At 45.4% G+C, this 17,127-nt stretch overlaps 2 protein-coding genes across 5 annotated transcripts in view; one reads left to right on the top strand and one right to left on the bottom strand.

Moving 5' to 3' along the window:
• Nucleotides 1-756: 756 nt before the first annotated feature.
• LOC119186032 (ribosomal protein L29) lies at nt 757-7,331 on the top strand. The gene is made up of 4 exons (XM_037434823.2): nt 757-855; nt 1,334-1,397; nt 2,927-2,991; nt 7,176-7,331. The coding sequence occupies exons 2-4, from the start codon at nt 1,361-1,363 to the stop codon at nt 7,299-7,301; spliced, it is 228 nt and encodes a 75-aa protein (XP_037290720.1). The 5' UTR covers nt 757-855; nt 1,334-1,360; the 3' UTR covers nt 7,302-7,331.
• Nucleotides 7,332-10,352: 3,021 nt separating this feature from the next.
• LOC119185105 (EEF1A lysine methyltransferase 2) overlaps nt 10,353-17,127 on the bottom strand; it is a 96,715-nt gene continuing 89,940 nt past the window's right edge. For 2 of the 4 annotated variants that reach the window (XM_075872954.1, XM_075872957.1), the window contains one exon: nt 10,353-12,818. In XM_075872954.1, coding sequence (XP_075729069.1) covers nt 12,750-12,818 — 69 coding nt within the window. In that variant the 3' untranslated portion in view covers nt 10,353-12,749. The remainder of the gene's footprint in view (nt 12,819-17,127) is intronic. The other 2 variants (XM_075872955.1, XM_075872956.1) reach the window with 2 other exon arrangements.

Below are 17,127 nucleotides of genomic sequence, written 5' to 3'. Positions count from 1 at the left end.
ACCGGAAGGTGTCTAAACAATCGGCTGAGAGAACACGCTAACAATGTTAGAAACGGGAAAGATGGTTTTCTTGCTCTGCACTGCACTGAGTGCAATTGTGCGCCCCTTTTCAAGGACACAGCGACGCTCTACAAGCACAGAGATGAGCGCACCCGAGTCATTGTCGAGGCGGCGCAGATGGCCCGCGAACAGGTGCCTTGTATATTAGCAAGCCCTCCGTGGCTCTGTCCGAGAAGGAACTCAGGTTCCTCGAAGGTTTTGGTGCGCGCAAGTAGTTATATTATCTTTACTTTTCTGTTTCGTTTTCTTATAAATTTTTCTTTGCCGTTTTTCTGTGCTTTTGTTTTTCTCTCACTCATGTTCTGCTCTTTGTGCCATATGTTTTTTTTTGTCACATGGTTACTGTCTCCTCTATATATTTTCGTGCTCTGCGCAATAAACTCAGTTGGAAGTTAGCGCTTGTGTCTTTCGTGTCCTTCTTGTCTCTGTGTCATCGTTTTGTTCTCGCGCTATAACTACCGTCATGCCATACCAACCAGCCCAAGCTGACACACTTCAAGTGTGCAGCCTCTGCGAAGAGAAACCGAAACTTGCGGTTTTGACCCTTCGTGTCTCGTTGTCACCACAAAAGTAGCAATAAAATTATTAAGCATACTGCAATTTAATAACTATTAATACGCAATAAAACAGTTTTTATAACATAAAACATTAAAATTAGCTATAAAAGTATTTTATTTTATTACCAAGTTGGTGGTCAATGTTGCCGTGTGAGGTTGCCGTGGTCGCTGACTAGCTGGTGTGGTGTCGCCGCTGTCGCTCCTTTTCGCTTGTGTACGCCGCAGTGTGTGACCAGAGGTATGTAACCTCGCTTTTAAAATCAGTTTTAATCCACCGATTCCGTTTGCTTGTCGTGGGTGATTTAAGGAGTGATTGCTGCAGCATGCGTGTTGCTTTAATACGTGTTGTTACTTAAAAATATATACCTGTGTCGAAGCGCAGCCGCCTTCGTTTTTGTCCGATTGCGGGCGTGCATGATGCACTTCAAAAGTGTCCTCGTCGCTTCCCTTCTACCTGGAAGCGTGCGAATCGGTACGGGTGCTAAAGTGATGCACACATCTCGGCGTTCCCCGGGCGCGCTCTTCAATGTGCTTGAGGGGTCATGATGTGCCGACATTGAAAATGCCTTTGTGTTCGGCTCGGTAGACAAGAAGCAATCTCGTTCGTAGCTGCTTGGTATATAACGCGCATTTGCCGTTCACGTATTACGTGGCTCCACATGCGTTTACGTGCACACAGCCTTGACACGCCGTATCAATGCACGTTCTCTTGACAGGTGCAGTGCTGAAGAAGCGCCGTCGCTATGGCGAAGACCAAGAATCACACCAATCACAACCAGAGTAAGCTGCTACCGCTAGTGAATGTCCATTAAATTGTTTTGGTTCGTAATGCCATCTCTCCACCGTATCTTTCGAAAAAAGTCGTCGCAGATGCCCTCGATAAATGCTCAGCATCGCATTTGTGCAACGCTATCTGATGATGATGATAGGTGGCTGTTCCCTTTGAATTGGGTGGTCACACAGCCGGTGAAAAAAAAAAAAAAAAGGCGAGAGGTAGAAAGTCTCGCAAGAGACAGCGGGGCACACACCTGTCGCATAAGTCTTTTTGCACTATAGAAGTGCCGTGTCTGTCCTGTCGGTCCCTATCTGTTTGCGTTCAAAAGCGGCAGCTGTTCGTGTACTTTAGGTAACCGGGAATAGGAATGCCCTTCTCAATGCGAGACTGATGTCAGCGATGCGACCTTGTTTCTGACGTCAATGACCAACCTAATGGGTAAAAAGAAAACAAGATAATGTAATATCTTGTGAAAAGCCCTGCGTATTTTGCAGCATTCAATAAGCACTCGGCGATGCAGTTTGCAAAATTCAATGTTACTAGAACACACAAGGTCCGTACGAGTCACCTGCACCACGTGAACCAGTTCACGAGGTGCTGCACCCTGCCATTCATTTCAGCAGTGCAGCACTGACTACCTCTGGACCCTGCCATTTGTTTCAAAAGATGAAGCACTGGTTCGCGATTTTCCTGCACCTCCTACGCTGGAGGTGCCTGCTTGGTGCAGCCGTGCGTGCAGCTGAGCAGACGACACAGCGCTTTGGCATAGGCGCGCCGTACCCACCTCTTCTGTTTGATTCATAGAAGGAACCACCGGACGTTTTTATTAGGAATGGCATGAGCGGTTCGAAAATTCAATTTTCGCATGGCTAAATTGGACAGGTTGTACCATCTCGCAGCACCCAGTTGGACCAAGCACGATGCAATTTTAAAGGCTACAGCTGAAAATTGTTCAATGGTTGTTGTTGCTGCTGTGGCTCCCACTGCTTTACTTTCCTCTGCTGCTACTGTAGTGTCGGCGGCCGCGCATTAAAGCCAGGAAATGCGTCCGGCAACAGAGACATCGGACATTACAATTGGGGTGTGTAATTTGAAGTGCATCAACTCGATGCATGCCACTAAAACGCGATTTTATTTCAAAATAAGCTCTTTCTTGGCACAAAAGTAACACTACGAGTTTTCTGAACTGCCATTTCAACAATCATCGTGAACTTAAGTTGTCTTTAGTGTCCCTTTAACTGCATCGGTGCGCGTGTGACACATTTAAAACAGTGCTGTTGCTCTGTTTTAAAGCAGAGTTCCAACAAGCTGCCCGTGGATCAAGGCAGTGACAGCATGGATAACAGTTACTAATGACATAAATGCTGGTTAAACTACTAGTATTTCCCCAACGAATTCCACATTTGTCGGTTTTTAGTGTAGGCATGGAGCCCCTGCATTCATGGCCTCTGTGTTCGAGTGCTATTGTACTTGCCAGAAATGCATTGTTCAGAGGGATAGTGTGCTGTAGTTTGTCAATGCATCTCCGTTTCAGATCGCAAGGATCACAGGAATGGTATCAAGAGGCCCAAGAAAGGAAACAAGCCTTCCATGCGCGGGGTAAGGCACACTTTTGTGTTGGCAGGATAGTATAGGGAGCTTGCATGAACGGTGGCAGTGCTATGAACTCTGGGTAGGCAGTCATTTTTTTGTCAGAGACAGCCAGGGAGTGCAGCAGCGCAGTCGTGTTTGCAAGCGTTGGCGTACCTTGTAGGCGTGATCGAGTGCGATCGCGACACAAATTTAGCTCCAAGTGTCATGCACGATATCGGCCTCCACGCAAGACTACACCGAAGCGTTGTGCCAGAATGACCTCGAGCGGTACGAAGAAACGAGAATTTGCTCCGAGTGACTCATTCACGCTCCCTGCGGGCGACTGTGCAAACGACGTGTACTTGTGGCTGCACGTCGACAGCTCCGACATTCATGAATTTTTCGTTCCGTCTAGTTTGAAAACCCGGGAGCAGATGAAGCCCAAAAAGGCCCTCAAGGGTCACAAGTTTGTGTAGAGTGGCCAGGTACGGTAGCCATGGGTGAAGAAAGTCGCCACCAACACCGTGGTCGTCGTCCCTCAAGTAAGACGTGTTAAGTTGAGGAGCGCTCGTCTCGTGCACGCGTCGTACTCCAGGTAGAATAACAGCGCAGTGGGATGAGAGCAGGCTTCGTTGTTCCCAGCCATGCATGCGCAGTGCGCGTCAAGGACCTCGCCATCACTCTTGCCCATGAACAAGACGTCGACAGGGGCTTGTTAACACACTGGAAGTTTAACCTGAACAGAAACAAACTTGAGAATTTACGGCTAAATTGAGGGATAAATTACTTGATCACACCTCTTACTTGAGTGACGACGATTACGGTATCGGCGGCGAATTTCTTCATTCACGACTCCCACAACCAGCCATTCGTCACAAAGTTGTGGCCGTTGATTGCCTTTCTCGACTTCAACAGCTCCCGAATAATAATCTCGTTCTCGGAACGAGAAATGAATATAGAAGATGTCGACGCGCGGCAACAAGTGCACGTCGCTGACGCAAAGCGTGAATGGGTCCACTCAGAGCAAATTCATGTCTCTTCTTTGTACCACTCGAGGTCTTCCTGGGACAGTGTTGCGGTGTAGTTTTCCGATTAGACTAGCATCGTGCACAACTCTTCTTGGAGTTAAATTTGCGTCGCGCTCGATGACACCTGGAAGCTACGCCAACGCTCGCAAACACGACTGCGCTGCTAAAATTTTCCACCTCTGACAAAAAAATGGCTGCTTACACAAAGTGCATAGCGTTGCCGCCGTTCATGCAAGCTCCCAATTCAAGCTAGGCCAATTGCAAGGAGCGCTAAAGCTATGAAAGGACTTCCTACTGGTGGCCTCAGAGTGAAAATGTGGTTATATAGCAGCAGTGTTTGTCACAGATCTCAATAGTGTGTGCTATTGGCGATGAATTGAGAGGACACCAGGCGGCACAGCATACATGAATTAATAACAACCAAGGGTAGACCAAGAAAAAGCTTAACACTCTAAACAAATGAACAATGAAAATCTTACATGGAATGAACTAACTACAGGAATATTTAAAAATAAGCTATTAACTCAATTCTCTGTCCACTTTAAACCCCACTAGAATCCTTCACTCAAGTCTGGCCACTCTAGCCTCACAGTTGAGTTGTCACCAAAATGGAACACTTACTTGGCTGTGTGCATCACTAAGTCCAACCTACATTGTGTTGATTCTGTTGTGGATCTAGCAAACAGTACTGTTGCAATCGGTGCTCCGATTCAAAACTGTTCGTCGCGCTGACTTAGCCTTCTCCCGGTTGTGTCGTTAATATGGCAGTAGGGCCTCCAGAACTGAATGCCCGCTGCGCCTATCAACCGAACTTTTTTCTCTCGTAGCCATGCAGACAATTCCAGCTCATTGAACTGTAGTTTTCCATTGCAGCTGCTGTCATAGGCGTTGAGCCGTGTGCTCCTCCATGCCTGTTCTGTGTGCTTCTCCGCCTACTTGGTCGTCCATATGCCGTCTTACTCATGACAGTGTTTTTGGTGCACGGTTATTTTGCTAGTTCTGCTGTTTCAAGGCAACAGAAGATTTCCTGCCTAATCGACATGGGTGAAAGCATTGAAGCTACAGACAAGCTTGTTGCATATGTCAAGTGGCTGACCTTGATTTAAAACCACGAGGGTTGTTTGCATAAGCAAACTTTACTGGGTTTTCAATCGTGAAGATTTAACTGAGCGACTGCCACAAACATTCTTTGCATTTTTGTGTCCCCCTTTCAGGCAGTTTCTACTTGTTGCATGTTTTTATAATTTCGAACAAGCATGCTTACATGCGTAGTAAAGGCATATTGGAGTGAATGCCACTATGAAATAGCTTAATAAACCGTGTACATGGCAGTGCAGAGCAGCGCACTGATAATTGCAGTACCTCATTACAAGTGATAGCTCATCCACTAAAACAACCTAACAAATTGTCCCTCGAACAAAAACACACTACAAGCACAGGTGCAACATGCGCTCCATCATAGCTAAAACACAAGAAGCTTCTACTCGGATGGTGAATGTGATTATAACGGCAGTAACAGGACCCACAGGACAAGTAGAGACACTTCCCCTACAAAGGCATCTGCGAACACTAGCTAAAAGATACAGAAACATACATCGGGTTGCATTTAACCATTAACACAAAAAGTAGTTCGAAAACACCACCTGAAAGTGTTGTAACCTAAGGTCTTCCCGACTCAAACACCATGCACAGTAAAGGCAACGAACTCTAGATGCATTAAAATTTCCAAAGGCCTTAAAATTAAGGTTAGATGTGCTGTGGGTACCCTACTACCTAACCTATTAGATGAATGGAACGGCATTTTGTAAAGTGCATCTTAGTGATTAAAGGTCCCTAGACACCAAATTTAAAAACTTAAAGTGCTCGTGTTGTTTGATAACCTGCATGCAGGGGCACCTCTGACAGATCATTAGTGACGAGCTGGAACGGCATTTTAGAAAGTGCTGTTCCTAGTGTACAGTTGCAGTCGGCATTTGAGTATTGTTCAAGGACTATTGTCATCCCTCGCTCTGTTTAGGCTGATTACGCCACGGCTTTTTTTTTTTTTCAGTCCGAGGGGGACACGCTCAGTTTCTTATTGTATTTATGCGGGCGTTTCGAACGAATGCGAAATCCTTCTAAATTAACACCCGTAGCATTATTTGTATGGCGCATTGTAGCATTTACGATATAATTTCGGCATTACCAGACACCAAGATACAAATTACTGTTAAAAACTCCAAACTTTCGCTGTCAGAAGTCCAACAGACATTGTAAAACAACATTGCGACAATCGGCATTCTCTAATAGCCAAACAGCTTAATAGTATTTTAAGATATCTTGAGAGGAGACTTAAGAACTGACTCAATTTATAGATCGTAGAAAAGATTAATGGCTGATCAAGGATAGTTGCAGTAGAATCCATACAAACATTACCCTGAATACAGCCAAGTGCAGTGACAACAAAATCGACGGGTCGCATAAACAAGTTCATAGAGATTCGTTGTTGTGACATTTTGTGAATAGACTACGAAATTCAGTGAGGTCTGAATTACGACCCATCCATTGTTCCCTGCAAGCACGTTGATGGGGCTCTCCCTAACTCAGAAGTATCTGGCCACACACCAAGTGAATATATTTTCTCTTGAATAACAAGCACAAAAAGTATGCAGAAAGTTTGAAGTTGTGCTCGGCGTGCGAGTTATACAAGAATTTCAATTCGTTTCACGTCATGCTATACCAATAATGCAAGGAAGGCCGCCAGTGGATGTTCCCCCCCCCCCGGTTTGCAGTTGGAGGTGCTAGTTAAATGCAGGGATGAGGGGCAGGGTATACACGAGAAAATAATTTAAATAGACGACCCTTGCAGGGTGCGAAAGCTCCGCCCTGCCATAGCCTTGAGCAAACCACTGGAAAGGTGTAAATTTGCGAAGACTAAACTGCAGCTGTTAATAAATTTATCTGCATTTTAAATGCACATTTCTTCCAGAATGCACCTACTTCTCCGCACCATGCGTGCTGCATATTGCCTGTTCTGTTCTCATTGTAGTGCTGGTGTATCCTTTGCAGTAAAAGGAATCTGCTGTTTCGTGGGGCAGAGCTCTTTGGGGTGATCTGGAACAGCTTGGATTGTTGGAACAAAAGCGTCCTGAATCACAACTTTCTCGCGACTTGTGTTGGTACTCGCCTCTGTGTCTCATGCAGGTGGACGCCAAGTTTGTGCGGAACATGCGGTTTGCCAAGAGGCACAACAAGAAGGGCCTGAAGAAAATGCGTGCGAACGAGGCACTGCAGAAGGAGGCTGCACTGGCGGCAAAGAAGGCATTATAGTAATAATAAACGTGTCATCACATTCGAGGAGGCTTGAGGCAGTAGTTCTCTTTTTTATGAGATGCATCTTACAAAGCGGGGCACCTCGTATTCATTTTCTTATTAACCCATATTTTACTGTCGGTGCACTGGTGTCTCTTATATACGGGTTCGACTGTGCAAGCACGAAAATGTGGGATATCCTAAAACATACTGCAACGAGATATGTCGAGACGTGTAAATAGCCACTGAATGGGCAGAGGCCTTTTATCTATATAGTAGATGCAAAACAGTTTCTGGACGACTTCAATAGGATCAAAAAGTAAGCACTCGCATCTGAAAAACCGAATTTGGCTTTTCTGTGCATGGCTTATGCTAATCCCATGCCCATATTTAAGCAAAATTGCTGCCAAACAACTCCAATTGTGACGCCACTTGGCGTCTACTCAAGATGCTAACACAAATCAGTCGTTCTGCTCTTCAATCCCAAGCTTTGATGAACAATGCCTGTCAATAATGCTCTTCCGATACTGCAATTCTCATACTGTGTGGAAAGCATTTCTCAATTCCTTCAGCACGCCTATTGGCTGTTTGCTCTAACTCATTCCATCCCTCTGTCACGTAACAGAACGCTTACAAAATACCCCGTCGGCTGAAAAAAACAGACCATGTGAGCGCTCACACTGTCGTCTGTTTTTTCCTGTTTTTGACTTCATAGTATCTTTCCTTCATGCTAAAAGTGAGCTGCACTAAAGCAATATTTTATCATGCACAACTCGCCCAGTCAGCAGTACTTCGTGAGTACACTTATATTTGTTTTGGCAGATTATGACACATATTGAATACATGGGTAAACAACCACAGTCATTGCAATGTGTGTACAGGTGCCCGTCTCTGTATCGAGCTACGCTTTGTGCTCGCGTAATCGATCATTGATACAACGGCCGTTTGGCCGATGTATTTTTTGCCACATGTAAGTAGCAAGATGTACATTACGCTTACGATGCATGCCACGAAATGATGGTGGTGTTCTTTCTGGCATTCTGCTGGCTTTCTAGAGGCTAGGTCGGTAAGTGGCTTAGCTTAACTGGTGCCGAAAAAAAAAAACCTTCACGCCAACCTGTCCTGCTACTTTCTTCAGCCCGGTCTGAGACCTTGTGTATATACGAGATTGCCGCCACCTTCTCCTTTCTTCTAGATGTAGAGGCTGATTCACCTTTCGGGTGGTGAACTTTCGTGTGCACCTTGCCCGCCACAAGAGACGAGCACCTGCGTAGGGTATCCTGCCGAACCCAGCCTTGCTGCTTGTTCATGCAGGCTGGTTTTCACTGTGAATACAAGATTTCAGGAAGGCATTTGTGTCTACACATTGCAACGACTGTGGTTGTTCACTCATCCATTCAACATGTATCATAATCAGCGGGCACAGAGATAAGTGTACTCACGAAATCATCGAAGCAAAGACTATTATCATAGAAGGGGATAATTGTATCAGCTCACTGTCGTTACTGTGATAATAATCGGAGAAAGAAATGCTGTTCTTGAATTCGTCAATGCACTGAAAATGTCATGTGGCCAAAGATGTATACCCTATATGAAGAGCGGATTTTAAATAAAAAAAAACTGGTTGCTAGACTGGCGCCCTATCCTGTCTCCTCCTTTTCTTTCCTTGTCGGAGTTTCGCCACAAATATTATACTAATCTATGAATTTCTAACTCGCCCGAGAAACGGCACAGATACATTTCTAGTTAAAAGGGCTCTTTTAATGTTGTCTTCTATAATCCGACTGTCATAGTTTCATGCATCGTCAACGCCAGGTGCCATTGCTGTACACTGACTTTTTGCATCCGGACCAAAGTTTTACCCCAGGAAGCGAGGCTGTTGTTCGGCGGTCTCGAACCACCAGCTGGACACAGGCTCAGATGATTTTGCAAAATACTCGGGTTGGAATGGCGCTAGCAAGCCTGTTTCTATGCAAGCCTCCTGTCAGTATACGTTCGGAGCGCCTTGCCAGGACCCCAAGCAAGCAAGGGGCTAAGAGAACTCGACAGCGTTGCAAGCTGTAGCACCGAATTCCATTGGCAACGATTGCTGGGGGGTTTACGAGCAGGAATGCCAAAGAAACGAGCTGCACCAGCAAGCAGCGTGCGCGTCATTGGAGATGTCGACCTACCAGGAATAGCGATGCGATTTCTAGGCCTTGGACCAAAGTTCATCTTACCACCAGGGAAAACGGCGCTAGAGCTTCTCGCCATGGCAAGAGAAGTCTCCAGAAAACCTCCGGATAGTGAACATAAATGATGTGTAGGACTATCTGCCGATGTCGTGTCACGTAGCATTCTATCATTGCTTAGACACCCAGTAAGGCAAGTTGTTAATGTTCTTTGCACACAATCTGCACGATTACTACCTGCTGATGAAAAAGGTGGTTTTGTTGTCTTGCCGCAGCTGCAATACGACTCAAAAGCCCTTGAAACAGTCACGTCTGTTCTAAAAGAAAGTAAGGATGTCTCACTACCCAAACTTAAAGCTAAAGCAAAAAAATTATGCATCACGATGGGCCTTTCTTGCTTGGAGAAAGATGTACATGGCAGCGAGAACATTGGCTTGAGGGTGATGTTCAGCGCTAAAATGCACAAGCAGCCCCGCCGCAGTGGTCTAGTGACTAAGGTACTCGGCTGCTGACCCGCAGGTCGCGGGTTCATATCCTGGCTGCGGCGGCTGCATTTCCAATGGAGGTGTTGTAGGCCCGTGTGCTCAGATTTGGGTGCACGTTAAACGTTGAAGAACCCCAGGTGGTCAAAATTTCTGGAGTCCACTACGGCGTCTCTCATAATCATATGGTGGTTTTGGGAGGTTAAACCCCACAAATCCATCATCAAAATGCACAAGCAGAACTGTCCTCTTGTCAGAACTGTCCTCTTGAGTTTGAAAATCGGAGAATGGGACATGGCAGAAACACATTGCGAAGTTCCTGCAAGACAAGTTAGGGCTCCTTCCCATAGAAGATCCCTACTTGCTGAAGAACTCTGGACGATGTAGCTGCACTCAACAAGAGCCTGAATGCATGGTCAATTGATATTAAAAACCTTTATTATTCACTTCCACACAATCAATTGTGTACATGTGTTAAGGAATGCATAGATACTTTGGAGCAATTGCATTTCAAAACACATCGGGCTTGACCGTAGCAAGCTTTATTGAGCTACTCACATTTTATCCACATTCAACCCACACACAATGGAATGACAAAGTGTTTATTCAGAAACATGGTGTATGTATCAGCTCCTGCTTGGCACTAGTACAAAGTGACCTGTTTTTAGCTGAGAAGGACAAATGTTTAAGTAACAACCTCCAGGGCACAAATGTGATAATTTTTAGATTTGTCGACAACTACATAATCATCTGTGACAAAGCCCTAGGCAACAATGACCAGGAAGCAGAGATTTTAAGAAATCTTCCGGAATTGCATCGCCCCACTCGTTTTAACCCATGAATCAGTGGTAGACAATGCTTTGCAGTTTCTTGATCTTCGACTAACCTTTAGCAAGAAAAACATGCTTGCTGGGCCTAACACCCCCGAGCCAGCAAGTCATTTTTGATGCACAATTCATCCCATTTAAAGTTGGTTAAGTGTGGTATTGTCAACCTCTGCTTCACAAATGCCATCCAGAAATTTTGTATTCACTCAGTGGAAACCAGCCTGCATGAACAAGCAGCAAGGCTGGGTTCGGCAGAATACCCTACGCAGGTGCTCGTCTCTGTCGTGGGCAAGGTGCACACGAAAGTTTGCCACCCCAAAGGTGAATCAGCCTCTATATATAGAAGAAAGGAGAAGGTGGCAGTGATCCCGTATATACACAAGGTCTCGCACCGGTTGAAGAAAGTAGCAGGACAGGTTGTTGTAAAGGCGGCGTTTTTCAGCACCAGTTAAGCTAAGCCACCTCTGTAAGCTTACTGACCCAGCCTGTAAGAAGCCAGCAGAATGCCAGTAAGAAGACCGCAATCCTTTTGTGGACTGCGTCGTAAGCGTCGTGTAAATGTTGCTACTGACATGTGGCAAAACATACATCGGCCAAACGGGCTGTTGTATCAATGATCGATTAAGCGAGCACAAAACAAACGTAGCTCGATACAGAGATGGGTACACCTGTCCACACATTGCAATGACTGTGGTTGTTCACCCCTGTATTCAAGATGTATCATAATCAGCCGGCACTGAGATAAGTGTACTTGCAAAATCATCGAAGCAAAGACCATAATCATGGAAGGGGATAATTGCGTCAGTCAATGCACTGACACAATTCATCAATGCACTGAAAATGTCACATGGCCAAAGATGTATATGTGAAGAAAGGATTTTTAATAAAAACTAATTGCTAGACTGGTGCTCTGTCCTGTCTCCTCCTTTTCTTTCCTTGTCAGAGTTGTGCCACAAACATTACATTAAGCTATAGGTCCGTTCGATTCACCTGCACCACGAGAACCAGTTCACGAAGTGCTGCACCCTACCGTTCGATTCAGTGGTGCAGCCTAGCGCCCTCTGCACACCGCCGTTCATTTCAAAAAGTGCGAGAGAGGTGCAGCCTTGGTTCACGTTTTATCCCGCGTTTTATTGCACCTCTGGTCGTGGGGGTGCCGGTACAGTGCCGGCGTGGTGCAGCGCAAGCAGACGATTGCAGCAGCAGCAGCAGCTCTGGCATCAATGATGGCGGTGAGAACAAACGTAGACGGCGTGGAAACACTCCTGACACCTATCCTTAGTGAAGACGGAAGCCGAATTCCACAGGGCGACGGTTTTGCCTGCAGTGCACCAGGTAGGCATACACCTGTTTAGTCTGCTGCCTGATTATTATTCATAGCGCCTGTGATAATAGAGTTCAATAAATATGTGAACGTTTCTACACCAAATTAGGCTGGATGCCAGTGCGCTGCTTGGTACTCGGACGGGCGTGTAATGTGCATTCGCATATTTTGGCACCACAATCACTTTGCAGGCACTCGTGTGGACAGCATTCGCTAACACAAGGCCGTTTCACAAGGCTTTAAAAACGTGAACTGCGACGTGTTGTGTACGTTTTATTGCCTGTGCATAATGTTACTACGGGCATGTTGAGAAGTTTTAATGGCCACGTTAGAGAGATTTCAGGGTAAGCAAGTTAACCCTGAAATATCTCGCAAGCACGTGTACGCGGTCAACAGTTTTGACGTTGCCTTCCGTCGTCTTTTGCGGAGCCTTTCAAGCCGTTCCATTCTTCACGTTGTGGCTCTTTGTTAGGTCCTCAGTATTTTTTATCTCAATATATTCGCAATCTTCACAATGTTGTGTATATTAAATGGCGGTTCAGCATGTAAGAAAAAAAAACAAGGTTACTCCATGACCACATTTTTTTTTTTCCAACAAAATAATGCTCGCAAGTCCCAAGCAATTCACTTACCCCAAATTTAGTACGCAGTAATACAAGTATTTAAAGGTGCAAAATATAACGTTCCTTTGATATTTTGTCTTTCATGCACATCTGTGGTTTCATTATTTCCTACAAGATATACGATTTTGTCAAATGAAATGGCATCATGCAACCTTTCAATCAGCAACAAAGCCTTCCTGAAGCATGACTCTCACTACGTTTTCTTTATAGATGGAACAGTAATCACATTAATTTTCGAGAACAATGGGCCACAGCAACAAAACTGTGATGATGACCATGACTTTGCTAGTGAACGTTTGTCAGACGTTCCACTTGTGGCACCCAGCCAAGCTAGTGAACATCCTCCAGAGCCAAGCTGTGGAGCGGGCAAAAAACAAGATTTTTAATTAACAAATATAAGGAGCTTAAAGATCTTGTCGGCAAAAAGGGTGGCTTTCGGTAAGTGTTATTTGGAGTAATTGTGAAATGCACCACATGTCTAACCTACACATGTTGTTTCTAACACATGTCAAGTCTTTCTGTTTGTGATCATTGTATTTTTGCATGTATTTCTTTCAGCAAGAAAAAGGCCCTGTGGCAAACACTCGCCGAAATGATTTCTAGAGAGTTTGAATCTCCGTGTAGCCCACTGCAAGTACAGAACAAATAGAAAAGTCTCAAGCGGGCGTACAAACACACCAAATCAAAAAATAACTCTTCAGGAAGTGGAAGGGTGTCTTGCGAATTTGAAGAGTGAGTACAGGTTATATTCAGCTATTCATCACCATACTACTAATATTTTTTTATTTCTAGAGAACTGAGTGATGTTCTGGAAAAAGAACGTCACATCATCCCGACAGTATTGATTACCCCAGGAAGGGTGATTGAAAAGAACAGGTAAAGTTATTGTGCATGAAATGTAAATATTTCATGTGTGTGAGGTTACATTCATTTCAGGGACAGCCACGATGCAAGCAGGCCTAATGATCGTCCACCAGTAAGTGCGTCTCAGGATGCAGAACCTGCCAGACCAGAAGGTGCGGCTGCTGCATATTCTGGCTCAGAAGAACCTGCCGAAATGAAGACCCAGCTGCAGCTGAAGAAGCGTTAAGCCAACCCCATAAAAAAAGAAAAAGGGTGGATTGCACGCCAATTCAATGTCTCCTTCAAGAATTTAGAGAAAGCCGGAAAGGGAGGGAGGAGCAGCGGTCGAAGGCAAAGATGAGCCTTCTTGAATGCCTAGTGACTGCTGTGGAAAGCCAGTGTAGAAAAAATTGCGAATAAATTGAGATGAATAAAAATTGTTTTTCTTAGACAACTACATAGTCGACTCTTTAATGCCATAAATTTTTCACCACATTCTCACTTCGCACTATTGTTCATAAAATACTCATTGAGGCACTAACAGTGCTTTTGAGCAGTAGCCTTTCTCAGACATTCTCTGTATGCAGCCAAACTTCGGTCTGTGACATCATTCTCATCATCATTTCCAACTTCTTCAATCTCTGCAGCTTCTTGGAGCTCAATAAGGAAATCTCTTTTTTTGTTGCATATTTTGTGCAACACACAAGCAGCCATTACTATAAGGCAGCACTGTTTGATTGTAGCAGCGTCAACAAAGTAAAGCCTTCGAAACCTTTGTTTCAGATGACCGAAGGCATTCTCAATGGCAGATCTCTGCTGCGAGTGGCACTTGTTACAGCGCTTTTTCCATGCTGGAAAGGTCTGTTCATTATCTTGGTATGGTGTCAACAACCACGGAAGCAAGGGGTATGCAGAGTCTCCAAGCAGGTAACTGTCTGCACACTTCGTCTAAGCTACCTCGAAGAAAGGGCCTTCACAAAGCACCCTGGCATCGTGTGCAGATCCAGGAAATCCTATTAAAACGTCAATGAACTTGTTCCTGTCATTGCATATTCCCTGGAGCACCACAGATGGAAATTTCTTGCACTTAAAGTACGAATGCGGCGACTCCTCCGGCTTCTTAATCTCTATGTGGCAACCGTCCACACAGCCTATGGTGTTGCGCGGACCTTTACCTTTGCTCCTTAGCAAAAAGCCAGTCTTGATCCGTTCTTGCTCACGACTGTCTGGCCAAGAAATGACTTCTTCGCTTATACTGAGTAAAAAGTTCAATACGCGCTCAATGCATGTGTGCACTGACGACTCAGATATATCAAATCTGTTGGCAAGGGAGTACATACTCGACTAGCTACCGAGGTAGCTCAGCACTACCAAGCAAGTCTTGTCTGCACTAATCTGTGGGCGACCACCAGGAGAATCTGAGAAGAACGAAGACGTCTGGTAGCGGCAACAAGATCCCCGAACATTTCCCGTGACAGCCAAAACATCGTTTAAACTCGAAACCAAAATACCGGTCAACAACGTCTTCACAATACCTTGGCATGCAATTTCGGTCCAATCTCGCCGATTTCATTGCTATTGCTGCGACTAAGTCGTCGTACTCTTCGTCGCTGTCAGAATCCATCAGCTCCATGGCGACATGCACGACAGTTGAAAGCAGGCCAGAGTTCATCTTCGTACAGAAAAGCGACAGGTGTGAGAATGTTAATTCACGAACGAAAACAACACACAAGGACGCACACACACACCCGCACCCTTGTTTGGAGCACAGTAGAAGACATGGCACAACCACTGCACTTCGGCATTCGATTCTGCGTGGCGCTGCTATCCGGCTGCGTCGACACCGCTGCTACTTTTCTGAACTAGCCACGCACCCATCGTGCACCTATCAGGCACCACCATGAACCGGTTCCAAGTGGTGCAGGTGAATCGAACGGACCTTATGTCTCTGAAGGTCTAACTTTTTTCCTTCAGCACATCTTTTGAGACCACCATGAATAATGACAATATTTTTGCCCTCCATGCTGTCCTCTACAACCTCCCGAGCTTTGGCCAGTGTATACATTATGCCAAAGCGATGAAGTGCGTACACAAGTAATCTATCTTACGATCAGTGGTAACGAAGCTCGCTTTATCTGGCATAAATGGTCCTGGTGATTTTCGCCTTTGCAGTTGCATTCTCCGCTTTCTGTGCGTTGAACTATTTTATTTGCATGCTAGAATCTTCTGCTGACGGTTGTCTTCTGTTTGTATATACTGCTAATGGGGGTACATGCGTGTCCACTTCTCGGCGTAAAACGAAAGGCAAAACCGAAGCCTCCGAGATGGCTTTGGCTATTGCGGAGACCAACAGCAAGAATAACCATCTGACTGTGGTTGCGATCATTTTGCGATTAGCCTGAATGACCTACGTGTTCTTATTTTCTAGTTAAAGCCGGAACTTGGAGCCTTCAAAGCTCCATGTGCGTAATTCTGTGTGGTGGTTGTCGCATTATAGGTTGTCGCAGCGTATGCGATATTTATCGTGCACGTCACTTGTCTACTGTTGCATGGCATGCACCGCGGTCAGAGGCTTTGTTAAGCTTCACAATAAAAGTTGTCATAGTTGTCCGTCAAAGCTACTCAAAACTACAACAAGAGACTTACATTATCACACTTATTCATGTGATCGGCTGTAGAGAACGCCAGTGATTCGCTGAGTCAACACGATCGCAATGGTCTATATGCAGCGCTCTCCCCTTTTTGCTTCTCGAAAGCTGCGCAAATCAGTAAATTTGAAGTCCTTTGTGTCCGTGGCAATTCACAACGCAACAGTAACGACGACTGGGGTCTTTTTTCATTAAGCACGGCACTGTTGCGTGTGCTCTTGCTTTTGCCATAGTTCCAGCAAGTGAACCAGCAAGCTCTTGATGATGGTTCAGTGACGCGTCCGACTACCGGAAAGAAATTCATAGATATTTTTCTGAGTGTTGAATGTGCAAACACACCTAATATTTCGCTCAATTTTTGTTTCGCACATGCTAGTTACACCTGGTTGTGCAGCAAACTGTGCAAGGGAGTCGGGTTTGCACTACTGAAAACTGCGTCGACAGGTGGCGCTGCGTGTCCACAAAAATTTGTGTCTTGTTTCTTTTCCCCATCTTTTTTCCTTTTGTTTTACAATTTGGCTAGGACAATCACCGAGTCCATCTGATACAAATCTTCCTATTTATCAACCCCAGAGTCTGACGTCAATGGGCGTGTCGCCATGGAGGCTATCTAGGGGGATGTCAGTTGGTCTTTGAGGCTCGAGAGGCCTGCAGCAAAATCTTGTTTGAATGTCGGCTATGGACCATGAATGACAAAAGGTGGGCACACCGACTATTTCAGTATATATACGTCAAGGGCATCCACACTCAATGGAGGTCACGAGTGATGTTCCTGAGGCAAAAATACGGTCTGCTGGACTAGTATCGAAACCGGGCTTGAGCAGGAGACCACAAAAGACATTCGTGACCGTGTACGAAAAGTGGAGGGAGATATGTGGCAGTCAGCTATGCTCCCCGAGAACACCCTCAACATCTACCGGGAGAAC

This window comes from Rhipicephalus microplus, chromosome 9, assembly GCF_043290135.1.
Source record: "Rhipicephalus microplus isolate Deutch F79 chromosome 9, USDA_Rmic, whole genome shotgun sequence".
NCBI lineage: Eukaryota > Metazoa > Arthropoda > Arachnida > Ixodida > Ixodidae > Rhipicephalus > Rhipicephalus microplus.
This window is presented reverse-complemented; position numbering and strand designations above follow the sequence as displayed.